The 14,070-nt window shown below is 41.0% G+C and overlaps 1 protein-coding gene across 8 annotated transcripts in view; it reads left to right on the plus strand.

Moving 5' to 3' along the window:
- LOC146204252 (uncharacterized) overlaps window positions 1-14,070 on the plus strand; it is a 67,397-nt gene that overhangs the window by 16,644 nt on the left and 36,683 nt on the right. For 6 of the 8 annotated variants that reach the window (XM_084589200.1, XM_084589197.1, XM_084589195.1 and 3 more), the window contains exons 7-13: window positions 246-331; window positions 1,440-1,599; window positions 1,691-1,754; window positions 2,788-2,991; window positions 3,490-3,582; window positions 12,551-12,592; window positions 13,941-14,030. In XM_084589200.1, coding sequence (XP_084445326.1) covers window positions 246-331; window positions 1,440-1,599; window positions 1,691-1,754; window positions 2,788-2,991; window positions 3,490-3,582; window positions 12,551-12,592; window positions 13,941-14,030 — 739 coding nt within the window. The remainder of the gene's footprint in view (window positions 1-245; window positions 332-1,439; window positions 1,600-1,690; window positions 1,755-2,787; window positions 2,992-3,489; window positions 3,583-12,550; window positions 12,593-13,940; window positions 14,031-14,070) is intronic. The other 2 variants (XM_084589201.1, XM_084589203.1) reach the window with 2 other exon arrangements.

Below are 14,070 nucleotides of genomic sequence, written 5' to 3' on the forward strand. Positions count from 1 at the left end.
TAGTTCTCAGCTTGATAATGATTCAGAGGTATGAGAGAAAACCTCAAAAAAGAAAAGATATGCAAGGTGGCTCAAGGGTCTTAAATTTTTTGATGAAAACAGCAGTTTGTAATTTTTTGTGAAGCTCTCTATTGTGCTTGCTAAGGTATTGTCCACATTTGCTGGCTTTTCTTTTCAAATTGGCAACTGTAATGACTGAAGCTGAGATTTTTTCTAACCTTTGTTACCTATGGATGTTCCTTTAGCATTACAGAGGCGAAGACTACGGAACAAGAGAAGCGCGACCTTTTTGAGCAGCTGAAAGATGCGCAGTCACAGTACAAGTATGATGGTGAGTGCTGGCAAGTTCGGCATTAAGCTTTCACATTTAAGTTAGCATCAGTTGAAGCCTCTTTCATGACATATGAGGTTGCGAGATAGGAATTTATTGTGAATGTGGTTGTGTTGTATTTACTTTGCTGACTTCTGAAATACAACTGTAAAAAAGCAGACACATCTTTTCACTTTTGTGCTGCTAGGACACTAAAGCATTTTCTATGCTCAAAGTGCCTTTGAAAAGTCCCTTTGTGGTGGTAAAAACTGTTGTATTTTGTCATTCGCAACTACCTTGGTCAACGCTTGCCAAAAAAGGATTATTTGTAGAGCATGGCTCAAGCCACAAGACCTTTTCTTCTCTTGTGATAAAATTTAGTGTAGCTGCTATTATTTTTCCACTGCTGCTCTTCTATTTCCTGTGTTCCTTTCTTTAATGGTTCTGCTATTTTGCTCGGGGGGTATGAAGCCTAAAATACAATATGTGTTACTGTGTGAAGCTGACTCTGCTGTCTTCATTTCTTGTGCAGAATTTATATTTTTCTTCCATGGCTGGGGTTCCTAATGTCAAAATAAATACTTGAGTTAATAAGCATTGCAGGCAAAAGGCATGGAAGCAAGGGTAATGGAACAGAATGTGCCATTTCTGTAGTAAAGTTTATATCGAGACTTCTGCCAGGGTGCCCTACAAAGAGGTCAGGTCACATAATGCATGCTTTGAGTGCAAAGTTGGAGAAGCCTAATGCGACGTGTGATGCATGAATGTGCAGTCCCCATAAAATGTATATGGTCCATGGTGTCTTATTCTAAGCTGTGTAGTGGAGGTGCCTAGCACATTTGGTAGTTCGAAGGTTTGGAGGATTGAAGGCTCAAGGCTCTTCTCCTTCTGAGAGAACATGGTTGCTGATGGTGCAAAACGAGGCATGCTGTAGTATTCATAAGCAAACCCCTTGGGCCGTATATTTTTGATGGGGGCTGTACTTTAAAGGCAGTTTGTTTCCTTTATCTGCAAAGGAATTGGGGTGGGGGGTGCCTGCAACTTCATGGCTCTTAACTGGCACGTTGTAGAGTGCCCTCCTTAGTCTGTTGCTTGGAGGGGTGTGCTCACTTTTGCTATTGCTGTGCAGTGGACCACCTGAGCCAGCAGGTGAGCCAGCTGGAGAGGGAGAAACAGGAGTTGGAGGGAGCCCTGGCCAAGCTGCAGCAGGAGCATGACCAGTTGCTCATCTCTACGCAAAATTCAGTCTCCTTTCAGTTCCATACAACAGCCATGCTTGAGGTCAAGAGGTGCGCCCCTCACCTGGAGTACAGCTGCCCCTAGTAATAAATGGGCCCTTTATTGTGTGGTAACTTCATGGCTCTGCTCCCTGCTTTCTAGGCTACTAGAAGAGCTGAAACAGAAGTACCAGAATGACAAGGAAAATCTTACAGTTAAGGTCCAGGTGAGTTGGTGCCAGTAGCTCTGCTTCATGCCTCCATGCACACCATACTCAAGATGGCTGAAAGCCATACAAAAGGCCATTGGAAGAACAACACCCCTGCTTCTGAAAATGCTGTGATGAGCTATGTTGAAATAGAAAAGCATCTAATTAATGATTTTTGCTACGCTGCTCACTGGCTTTATGCAAGAAGGTCTAGTGCAAGCACCTCATTTTTAATGCACAACTTATCACCTGGTGCCTGCAATGGCAAAGCAAGAGTCATGAGGGAATGATTGAGGTGACGAAGAGAAGGGTACAAGATAAAATTCATAAACTCTTCAAAAGCAGCATTTAGCTTTAGCATGGTAAGCAAATAGTTGGGAAGCATAAAGTATGTAATATTAATGTCAAATAGGGTGTGCTACGTGAGGTCAGACTCGAGGGACAGTGTAGTGTGGTATTTTACCAAAGCCCTGCCCTCATTAGCATTGACATTCAGAGGCTTAATAAGGTTTGCATTAGATTAGAATATCATTTAGTTATAAAGCAAACAAACACCAAGAACAAGTACACAGAAGTGATATGATAATTTGTCGAATGACATTTAAAGCCTTGCAGTTTTCTGAACGTTTTGAAGTGACATTGCAAGAGTGTGTGTCGTGGGCTTTGTGCTGCATAAATATGCACAGGGCTGTTCATCCAACAAAAGCTTTAAATACCTTTAAAATGCAAGTATGTTAAAGGGCCAACCTTAAGCGAACTAGTTGGTCATTAACTACATTTTTAACCAATAGTATAGCCTGTACACAAAGAAAACCTCTTTTAGGTAAACACAAGCTACAATAACTTGCCTGAAATAAAAATGCCAGGTCGATGACCTTTCTAAGCTACATTTTCCAGTCTGACACCGTTTTCATGTTTCTTCGTCATGTATTTCACATGCTTATTGCTGTGACACCCGAAAAAAAAGCATGACAGCCAGTTTGGCTGTGACCGTATCGGTCATTTGCTTTGTGCAGACAGTACAGATGTCTTGTGCCTGCTCCCTGAACAGCTAGCCGAGCAGGAGAGGCAAGAGCTGAAACAGCAGCTGGTTCAGCTGGAAGAAGAAGTGGGATGGCTGCGCAGTGACCACAGTGCTCTGTCAGGTGCCTACCGCCGAGCTGTGCGCCAAAACCACACATTGGTCACCCATCTCCGTGAACTTCAGGATGATGACTCCGAGATGCATTCACTTCTATCATCACTTCTTGTCACTGTACGTCGGTTTTCAGCTTTCATGGATAGTGGACCATAAGGAAAACTTGGCAAAAGCTTCATGAATAACTAGCAAGACCAGTCTACTCGTAATAATTAAATTATGATAAACTGTAATGCTGGTTTGAGAAAGATAAGTAAAGTTAGATGTAAATTTTTTACCTGCAGTGCACTCAGTTGCTCACATGAAGCAGGGTTGTATATGAGAAAGTCTCGTGAATGGAAACCTAAATTGGAACTTAGTAGAGGCAGCTTATTTGAACATCATGTTGAAGACTTTGTAAAGGCATAATGGTTGTTTGGTTTGTTTTTGTGCGGCAAAGCCATGAAATCTAGGCAGTGGACTAGTAGATGCTTGCTTTTGTAATTGCTATAACAAGCTAGAGTTGGTCGTAAAGCTCCAAGTTCAGTTGTCGGCGTCAAGCCTAACTGGTGTTGCATGGTAATAAAATACAGTTTCTAGGGTTCAGAACTGCAACTGTTGAGATATTGGTTGCAGAGCTTGATTGGCACCTTTCCCAAGGATTTCCACCCTGGGGACAGCCAAGCACAGAGCTGGGGGATGCTTATGCCCATTAAAAAAAAAGAAATGGTAGGTTTCCATGGTGCACAGGCTCAAACCCAACACCTTACACGTATGATGTGGATGCTCCCGCACGTGCTTTGCTAGTGCCATCCACACCCTTCTTATGCACCAGCCTGTTACTACAAGCATCTTTAGCGGAGTGGCTTAAAACTTGGACAAATGAACTACTTCATGCGGAAAGAAACACTAAGCTGGTCACGTTAACTGCGCAGAATATTTCTTCCTTTTTGAGTGGAAAAGATGTAATAATTACATGCCTACTCATGTGTTCATACACGCGCATAATATTTTGTGGTTAATTCACTTTCTCGGGTATAGGGAACTTGCGATGATATCACAGTGACTGCCATATGAAGCTCAGTGAGAGGCCGTGCAGCACATGTCTAATTGGCTTATCACCACCCTCTCCAGCTTGCACTGCTGAAACTGCATGCTATACCACAAAACGATGCCCGTGACAACTCATGACTGTCTCCTATATTAGTGCATGGTGACGAAGCCAAATTGGAGCTTGTGGACTAGTGTGACATGAAGATCTACATTACTGAAATTTGAGGGGGCTTATGTTGATGTACTTTATGATACTTTGCAGAGGCTATGGTAAAAAGAAAAAAAAGATGCTTAAGTAAGGTTTATTTCATTTCTTTTTTGTTTAGCACTATTGTCTGGAAAAGTGGAAATATATATGTCGCTCTTTCACAGTATTGGCTACTCGCAAAGCTATCAAGCCAAGCTGAGAAGGTGAACAGGCAAAAGTATCTTGAAGTGCAAATTTGGAACAATTGGTCCATGGTAGCAAGGAAAGAAAACAAAAACGACACAGGGATGAAATATACCAGTACAGGATGCTCAAATTGAAGCACTCAACAAGAGAAACTCTGTTTCAGCAGTAACTGGTATTTCTCCTTGGCAGTATGCTGTATGCAGGATGTTAGCAAAGCAAATCTTCATCCTCATAGAATGCACAAGATTTCTTTAAGCAAGCCTTGGAATGCTCTTTGATAATATTAAATAATGCTGTCAAATCAATCAATCGCATACTGATGAAAATTTGAGCTAAACATGGCTTCTCTGCATGCAGCAGAGGACTTGCAATCTACTCGGAAAATGGTGTGCTATTTCTTGCACAGTTTTAAATACTTGCCTTCTTTTGTACTATTACCCCGCCGGGGTGGTGCAGTGGTAAGACGCCCGACTACTGTGCCGGAGTACCCGGGTTCGAACCCGACCTCGGCGGTTGCGTTTCGATGGAGGCGAAACGGAGTGGCGTCCGTGTGCTGTGCGATGTCAGTGCACGTTAAAGAACCCCAGGTGGTCGAAATTTCCGGAGTCCTCCACTACGGCGTCTCTCATAGCCTTAGTCGCTTTGGGACGTTAAACCCCACAAACCAACCAACCAACCATCTTTTGTACTATCGTATTATTTATGCTGCTGTCACCTCATGGCAGATGAACGTGAAGTGTTAGTTTCCTTTGGTGCCATGAATGGCTGGTACCAATGGGAGCAGATTATTGGAGGAAAGAGGCTGAGGAATTCCCAAGTGATGGGAGTAGTGGGGCTATGGGTGCAAGGGAAGAAAAAAAAAATGCAAAGCACAGTCGTTGGACGGCACTTTTAGCCTCCAAGCATGGATGCAGCAGTGAGAGTGATAACTTTGGAGATGATCGGTGCCAATTTTAGGTTCATGATGAAAAATATTTCCAGTAGGCTATTCCACACATGGTTCCCTTTCATATGTTACATATTGGCAATTGTGATAAAAGGTGTTACTTGACCTCTACAGAGCAAACCTGTGCACCGCATGTGGATAGAGGGATAGAGGTGATGCATTGTAATTGAATGCCCACCTAAAGGCCCAGCACATTCTCTTGAATTTTGCCAATTATCCTTCAAAATAAATTTAGAGGACCTTGAATCTTGGCATTCAGTATAATGTGAATATTGAATTGAAGTAACTATAGCAAGCTTTCAGTTTAACAATTCTGTGTTTAATTATGTGCATCGTTCACAATCTGAATCACTTTAAGAATGAAGAGTGGCAGCACTTGTGGTTTGAGCTTATCATTGCATATATGCCTGCAGTGATTACAGCAATGTGATAATGACTACATCCTGGAAACTTACAACTTAGACTGGAAAAAAGGTTTGAAATAGGGAGGCATTTAGGCTTCAGAAAATAAAGAAGCAGGCAGTTAAAAATGCAAAACGAGGCATTTGAGTAATGGTTCTTGTTTTCTGTTACCAGGAAGCTGAAATAGCACATAAAAGAAAATGTGCTAGTTTGTATTGTAATACTGCTATTAATGTAAGAATAGTACATGATAGGTTAAATTTGTTGGGCATGGACTCCAAGATGTGCCCTGCACATCCTGAGGTTCCCAGACTTACACTTTTCTGAGAACATGGCCTGACACATTTAAAATTTCAACATTCTTTCCATGTCATGCAAGGTCAGTGGTGCGGACATGAAAAAAAGAGAATGCCGAGTTATGAGGGAGCTGTTGAAGCTCGGCAAAAACAGAGCTGATTTTGATGCAGCTACATCCTTTTTGCATAACACTCACCTGATGTTCGATACAGTCATAAGGTCCCTGTTTTCCAACAACTGTTTCTGCTCCCAGCCTCAAGCTGTTGTCTCCTGACTGCAGTACTGCCAAGCTTGCACATTTACCAAGCTCACAAAGTCACATTTTCTAGCTTTGCTGCTTGCATGCAGTGCACTGTTGTTTGCTATAGATTCACATGCTCACTCCCAGCTTGTCAGTATTACAGTCACTAGTGTCATAATTTTTATGTCATCTCTGTCACATTATTTCTAGTAGGAGGGATTGTGGGGAAGTGCAAAAAATATTTCTCAAGTGTGCACGAAATGGCAGTAAATTTTCTATAAAAATATATGAAGGCATACAGGCAAGAAAGGTTAGAAATGACCTGTTTAGGCATGTATAGGCATTTATGTTGAGATGCCTAACGTTGAGGGTCTTAATAATGACTTGTGTAGTCCTGTTGGCTTTTAAGTTGCTTGGCGTGGATCAGTGGCGTTTGGAATATTAGACGAATAAAACCTTGCGTGTATAAATGATAAGATTTATGGGTATTTTGTCCCAAAAATACCTTATTTGAACCTTGTCATCAGCTTTCTGCATTTAACTATAGAGGTGGGGACGTTGTAGCATAGAACTGCTCCTTTTGTGGAGCTGACTTCGATTGCCAAATTAAAGGTGTAATGAGCAATTAAGTTTATCACAAAATTGTTAGGAAATGATAGTTCCATAGGTGTGCAAAAACTTTGGCTTTGGATATAAGCTTAAACAGGATGGCAACCTGAAGCACTTGCATGAAATTTCTAGAAGAGGAGAGTTGACCTTATAGTGGCCTAGCCAGTCTGCTGAAATAATTAAAATTAAATATATATCTCTGCAAAGGCTTCGGCCGGTATCTTAAGTACAAAAAATGTGAGCAGAGCAGAAGAGAATTTCGGCCAGCTGCTGTAAGAGTGTGGAAACCTAGACTAGACATTCATTGACAGCTTTCTGGGCTCCATGCCTCGGCTTTGTCAAGCAGTATTGGCAAAAAGGGCTTGTGCGCGAAATAAGCAGTACTTTATTTTGAAAACTCATTGAATAAAAAAAAATTGATGCCCCATTTATCCATTTAGTTATGAAGACCCACATTATTGCTGACACTTTCACACAGTATAAAAAGCAGTTCTTGACTAAATTTTCTGTGGAATTTCTGGGCTCCATGCCTCAGCTTTGTCTAGCTGTGTCAGCAAAAAAGGTTGGCATGCAAAATACTAACAGCAGTAAATTGTTGTGAAAATTCATTTTTTTTTTTAAATTGGTGCCCTATTTAGTAATGAAGCCCACATTATCGTCAGTGCTTTCACGCAGTATAAAAAGCAGTTCTTGACTACTTTGCTGTAGAAACAAACTGCAATTTAATATGGTGATAAATTTGGTTGTTTATTTTGTAAAAGACTGTGGCACTATCTTGCCAAAGTCGAAATACTAAAATATCATACCTTTTTGTTCACTGCTGTATGTGCCCAGCCTTTGCCTTCGTTCAGCAATTGTAACATCATCTCAGAAATTTTGTAAATTTATTGTATTTAATCTCATAATCAGCACACTTTTTTTCTCCAAGAGTCTGTAAAAATCTTGGAGGTGCACTCATTACACAGAACAAATTATTCAGGAAAAATTTAAAGTTTCAAAAATGGGACAAAGAGGAGACTAGTAAAATGAATACTTCTTGTGGCATGACTTGACTCCTCAATAAAGGAAACTTCACTCTTCTGCGCAAGTTTCATGTTAAAGACCACAGCAAACAGTTCTGTCCAAAGAGAGGACAAGCAGAGCCTGTAGTGTTAAGTGCAAGGCCCAACCGCATTAAGTAGGCATGGTTTCTGTTTGTTCCCAGATTCTTCGTCAAATATTCGAATAGGTGGTTTGTGCCGTATGGTCAGACACAGTAGGCCAGACATTTGACAGACAGGGCTTTATGTTAGTGCATATAGTTGTTTCAGCATTCATAAAAGAGCACCTACTAGCGTTCACTGTCGTTATCAGTAGACAGCACACCAAAAGAAAAGGGGTGCATTCATTATGCGAGCAATATGGTATATGTTTTGTTTGACGCTGCTTCTTTCTGATTAATTATGAATTAACTTAAAAAAAATAACACAACTTCCAGATTTAAAATGGTCATCTGTCTTATCAGTTCATAAAATTATTGTTAATGCTTGTTAGCTTGTTGGCAAATATAATATGTGACATGCTGACATAACCACTGATAGCAAAGAGCTAATCTCTAGAGCAGATGTTATAATATTTCTATACCTGTAGCCGCTTGTAGCAATTTTTGCAGAATTTTCGGGAATGCACTTATTTAATTTCTTTCACTTTGCATATTGTGCCCTCACATTTCCCACTTAAGTGCTGAACATTAATGTGAAACTAGTTGTAATCTCGCTGTAGTTTAGTGGCCACAAAGGAGTAGTCGCTGCAACGGAATGTATGCAAATTAATTTCACTATGCACACATAAGTGAGGCTTGCTCACATAACAGTTGTGCTGCACATATATTGTAGGATGTGCTGAACAGCATTCTTAGAAGCATTCTCAGCAGTATATACCTATTAAGGGAGTAATTACTCGGTGACATTCACCCAAGCGCAGCCATACGGCTACAAAGGAAAGCTATACAGCTTTCTCAGAAACCTCATAGTTAAAGAAAAATTCGTCCTGACTTGGGGATTGAACTCTGCACCACTGCCTTTCCGGGGCAGTCGCTCTACCGACTGAGCTAACCAGGACGGTCAGCAGATCAGATGGTAGGGCGAGAGTGAATTGATCTATAACTCGAAGTGGGAATGGTGTTGGTCAAGTATTTAGGGGAAGCCCCCAAGGTGGAGTAGATTTCTAATAAGGGAGTAATTACTCATTGACATCCACCCAAGTGCAGCCATATAAAAGCGCGAGTTGGCGGGCTAGTTGGTTTTGCATATTTAAGGAACAGCGCAAAGGACGGGACACAGAGACAGAACAGCGCCTTGTGTTTGTGCTTTCTTGTGTCTCTGTGTCCCGTCCTTTGCGCTGTTTCTTAAATAAGCAGCCAAAGAGTTAGAAAGAAAAGCTATACAGCTTTCTCAGAAACTTCGTAGTTAAAGAAAAATTTATCCTGAGAAATCTACTCCACCTTGGGGGATTCCCCTGAATTTGTGGCCAGCATATACCTCCCAGTCTATCATTCCTGCAGCAGTGGCGCAGTAACCCCATAGCTGCCACTAGTCCACCTTGTATGATGGATCACCTCACAGTTTTTGTGGTCATTCATTCTTGAATTGGACACCCTGTACACGCATGTGTGCACAGTGCATGGCATGTTGACATTTCCAAAATATCTGAAAATGGAATACATGAACAACACAGGTGCCTTTCTTGTAGCACGACAAAATTGTATATTTAGGCTATGAGGCATGTCCTAGTGGAGTGCTCCGGATTAATTTAGACCACCTGGGGTTCTTTAATGTGCAGTGGCAAAGACACATGGGTGTCATTGCCTCCACCAAAATATGGCTGCTATGGCTGGGATGAAGCCCGCAACCTCAGGATCAGCGACGGAATGCTAAAGCCACTGAGCCACTGTGGCGGGCTGTTGTAGCTTGAGAGTAGAAAATTAAAAGCAGATGAAATGCTAGAAAGTGTGCCTAAAAATAAAACCCCATTTTGTGGTGTGGTGAGGTGAAAACTTGGTATTTTAGGGGTTGTTTTATGGTATTTTTAGTTATTGTTTAGTTATTTGAAAACATTAACAAACTTTAGTTGCCGTGGAGGGTATATCATGAGTGGAGCAGTTGAAAAGCTGGCCATGCTATTCGCCGCGAGATCGACCTAGAGGTGGCGCCACCGTCACTCCGGTAGTGTGGATCGGCAGCCGGCGGCGCTCGCAGAAACGCACGCTGCGTAGGTCTGCTTCCGAGTTTACGGCGAGTTTGTTGGCGATGAAAACGTGTCTTCTGCAGTATTTCTGCAATATTGCAGAAAAAGATCCAAGGATTTCGACAATGCAGCAGAAGAAGAGCGGATTTTAGGAGAACAATGCACGCAACCACCAGTCTTCCAGATTTATTTTGCACGTTTCTTGCGCTGTACCGCGCTCACGCGCCTAATGCTTGGGCCTGCCTAATGACCGCTTTGTTTTTCTTATCGACTTCTAAACAGTTTGCGCGTGTCTCATGCGAGTGAGACCGGAAATTTAGTGTCAAACCCACGCAGATACCTGCAGTACTTTAGATTGAATCGAGAAAGCCTGGTTCATTATATCGTACTTGACTCGAGGATTAAAGTTAAATGTAGTACTGGCAGCGCACTGCATGGAGAGTTGCTTTAGACTGAGTGCACATCAACTCTGGCCCAGACAACCACGCACAAGTATTCCCCAAAAATGAGATCACGCGACACTATACAGGAAACCTCGCCGCACAGGAAAGCTGATTGTTCACGTGTACAGCGCTGAGTGGATTGAATTTTCCGAGATGCTTTTTGCGGCCATTGTCATAGAATGTGATAGTGTATTACTTCATGCGCCACTAACTGTAAATGATTTCCTGAAACCGAGGAAAGTATACGGGATTTCTGATGTGTGTGATGTTAATATATAACGGTAAATTAGTAGTGTAATTATTTTGTTTTGCAATGCCAATAAATTTCACCGTGTTAGAGAACTTTTACACACTTGACAGAATTTACAATAATCAGCGATTAATTTTCAGTAACGTTAAAGTGCAAGCTATGAATTACTTGCTTCGAAGACATCGTTATAAACTGAGCATGGGCACTGTCATGTTCTGGGAAGCAATTTTACAGGCTGAAAATTTCTTTATCACTAATTATTTAGCAGTGACTAAATCTTATGCGAAGTAAAATATTAGGGCTGCTTCCAAAACAGATGTCGGATATAAAACTATTCCGAAAGAAATGGAGGTCATCTTATCATGCGACTATAAAGATGTATTTATTCCCGAACTAAACTGATATTTAAGCCCGCATGAAGCTGTTTTACTCCCCTTGTCAGAAACGACGAGTTTGCTCGGAAGACAGCACTTGGACGAAAAGGGATTATAATGATTATAATAGGCTACCAGTAAAGTACATTAATCTAGGTGTATTATGTAATATTTAGAGCAACTATTAGGTGCAGGAAGTATGTTTCTCAAACATTCGAGCATTTCTCTAAAGCAAAATGTGCTCACTAAAACTTTTACGGATGCACAGAAGCCTTCAACAAAAAAAAAAAAAGAAAGAAAAGAAATCCATATTGTTATTCAGAAATGTGGCGCAACAAACACAAACACAGGAGAAGATACACAACACACGCGCACACTACCAACTGTAATAGGAACTGAAAACACTTCCTCTTCACTACTCCTCCACATTTCTGAATAAGATGCAGCACCAACTAGCCCCTCAAGCCGTTATTTTGAAATCCATATTGGCCCGGGTTTAACGCATGAAAGCGGCATCGGTTATGGCGGATGATTGCAGAGGCTGGTTTTGGTGTCGTTTTGTTTTTTTCATTTTTAACACCGCATTTACCACGTGGGATTGTTTATTGTGCAGTCAAATCCCACAGCAGAGGAGCGCCTTTCGAAAAGGTTGATTGAATCCCCCGTTCTCGAAACCAACAGTCGAGCGCCCTTACCACTGAGACACCGCGACAGAGGTGTTAAAAAAAAAAATAAATAAAAAAAAAAAATAAAATAAAAAATAAATAAAATAAAGTACTCACACAACTCTAGCGTGAATACAGAAGGCATAGTAGGCATAGAGTGGTCTGTTCAAACTGTATTCTGCTATCAGAAGCAGTCTGCGGTGGCATATGCTTTAGTAGCTGCAGTATTCCAAACAGAAACGGGAATATGCGATTTCTGAGCGTTTGCTTTAACTTTTATTGACGGCAGCGACCTGTTTTGCTTTGACACGGCGGTAACGACAGTACCACTTCGTTTGAGACATTGCATGTCAAAGGATCTCAAGCGCCGAAGACTGCGATGGATGATGTCCTTATTCAAGCATGACATGCTCGATACGGACAAGTATTTTTTTTAATGAAGCGTGGGGTTATAGACTGTTCATATTTATTTTGCAAGAGGCATATAGGTAAGCAAAAGTTTACAGGAACCGCGAAACAAACAAAAACGCTCCTGTACACGGCGCACGCGCGCGTAAATCACTGAGGGCAGGCACGCGACGCGAAAACGCATCCACACTGAGTAGGTTTCGCCGCTGAGCTGCAAGGTGGCGACTCTGCTCGATCTCGAGGCCAATAGGTGGTCCACTGTTAGTGATGAAAGATGTTCAAGCCACAATTTGATTATATGACCAGGTGCAGAACTTTCTTAATTTGCCCAAAATTCCTGTATAGTATGCAGATAAAGCAAACTTGTATTTGCTTCCTTTCTATTACTAGGCTCACCAAGTTGTGTCTGAGCGTGACAGCTTGGAGATAAAGGTGAGCAAATGGTTTTGTGAATCAAGCTGGTTAAGTACATTTGTTCTGGAGTGTATCATTCCTGTTTGGCAATCATGATTTTGTATTAGAAGAAATTATTGATTGTATAAATAATATGGAGAAAAAATGTAACAACTGCAGTATGACAGTGTTTCGATGCTGCAGAGAATTTAGTGGTGCAAAATTATGTGCATTGTAGTTTTGCTGGCTGTAGCTAAGGGTACAGTGTACATATTTAATAATTTAAAGTTTTCACATGCGCTGTGCACCTGTACTCTGAAAACGGCAAATACCTGTTTATGTAGGCGTTATTGAGCTGTTGAGTCTTGCATCGAACACTCCGCTTCTAAGATAACAATCTTTCACATTTTGTTGTGCCTTACAGTTGAGACGTGCCGACTTTTGTGCTGTGTGCGATTGTAAATTTTTGACGGGAATGAACATAGCAATGCTTTGGATCTGAAAAGTCAAATCTGTGGCAGTAAATATGAAAATAAAATGATCACACGTGTGTCACAGTGTTTGAACACTGTATAATGCACAATCATGGACAGAATTTTACGAGATGTTATTATGGAAAAAGGAAAGATAATTACTCTGTACCCACTACTTGGTACACATTTCTTCTCATGTTTCCAGGGTTTTCAGTGAGCGTTTTGGTCTAATCATGCAGAAATTATTTTTTCCTGTTAACTTTTGTTCATAATTACAGTGTTAATATAGTATAAAGCCACATCAAGTGCATGTTTAAAAAAAAACATGAGGGACTTCAGCGACTAAAGTAGTGAAAGGCGAAAGCCTAAGTGCCGCATTCTGCTACGCAGCTGGCACTAATTAGCAGGTAATTAAGTAGGCATGGACTAATTAAGTAATTAATGAGTCATTAAGTATGCAATTAATTGATCATTTAAATTATTGATGACTAATTAATTGGTCATTGTCACCTAATTGATTAATTTAGTTATTCATTTGTAATTGATCATTGATTAGCATATGGCCATATAAGGCATGCATTCACGCATACTGTGGTGGTGCTCTGTGATTGGTCGAGACCTATGATGTCATCCTGCCTTGGCCAGTCAGAGCCCCCGCAAAAGTGGGACACATTTTGTACACGACAGCATGAGCCATTAAAGGCTTTCGCCTTAAAAAAGAAGCACAAATTTGCCCTGTGATTTGTGTAAATTGCCAAAGTATTTGCATTGTGCTGTTTGTTGCTGTAGGAAAATAAATGCCTATGTTTCATTTAATCACTTTCTTCCTGATGAAAACTTAAGGTATCTGTTTGAACAAAGTGCAATGATGACTTCAAGAGATTCAAATTTCTCATTATTTTTGTGTGTTCTAGAACGAAGAAAAAGAGAAAGAGTGCCAGCGCATGCTAGAACTACTGGGGCAGCATAATGTGGATATAGATCAGCTGAACAAGTATCTTAAGGTGAGTTTTAGAGCAGTGCTTTAGTATATTTTTATTAGGT

Source organism: Amblyomma maculatum, chromosome 1 (genome assembly GCF_055883805.1).
Source record: "Amblyomma maculatum isolate TAMU_Amacu chromosome 1, ASM5588380v1, whole genome shotgun sequence".
Taxonomy (NCBI): Eukaryota; Metazoa; Arthropoda; class Arachnida; order Ixodida; family Ixodidae; genus Amblyomma; species Amblyomma maculatum.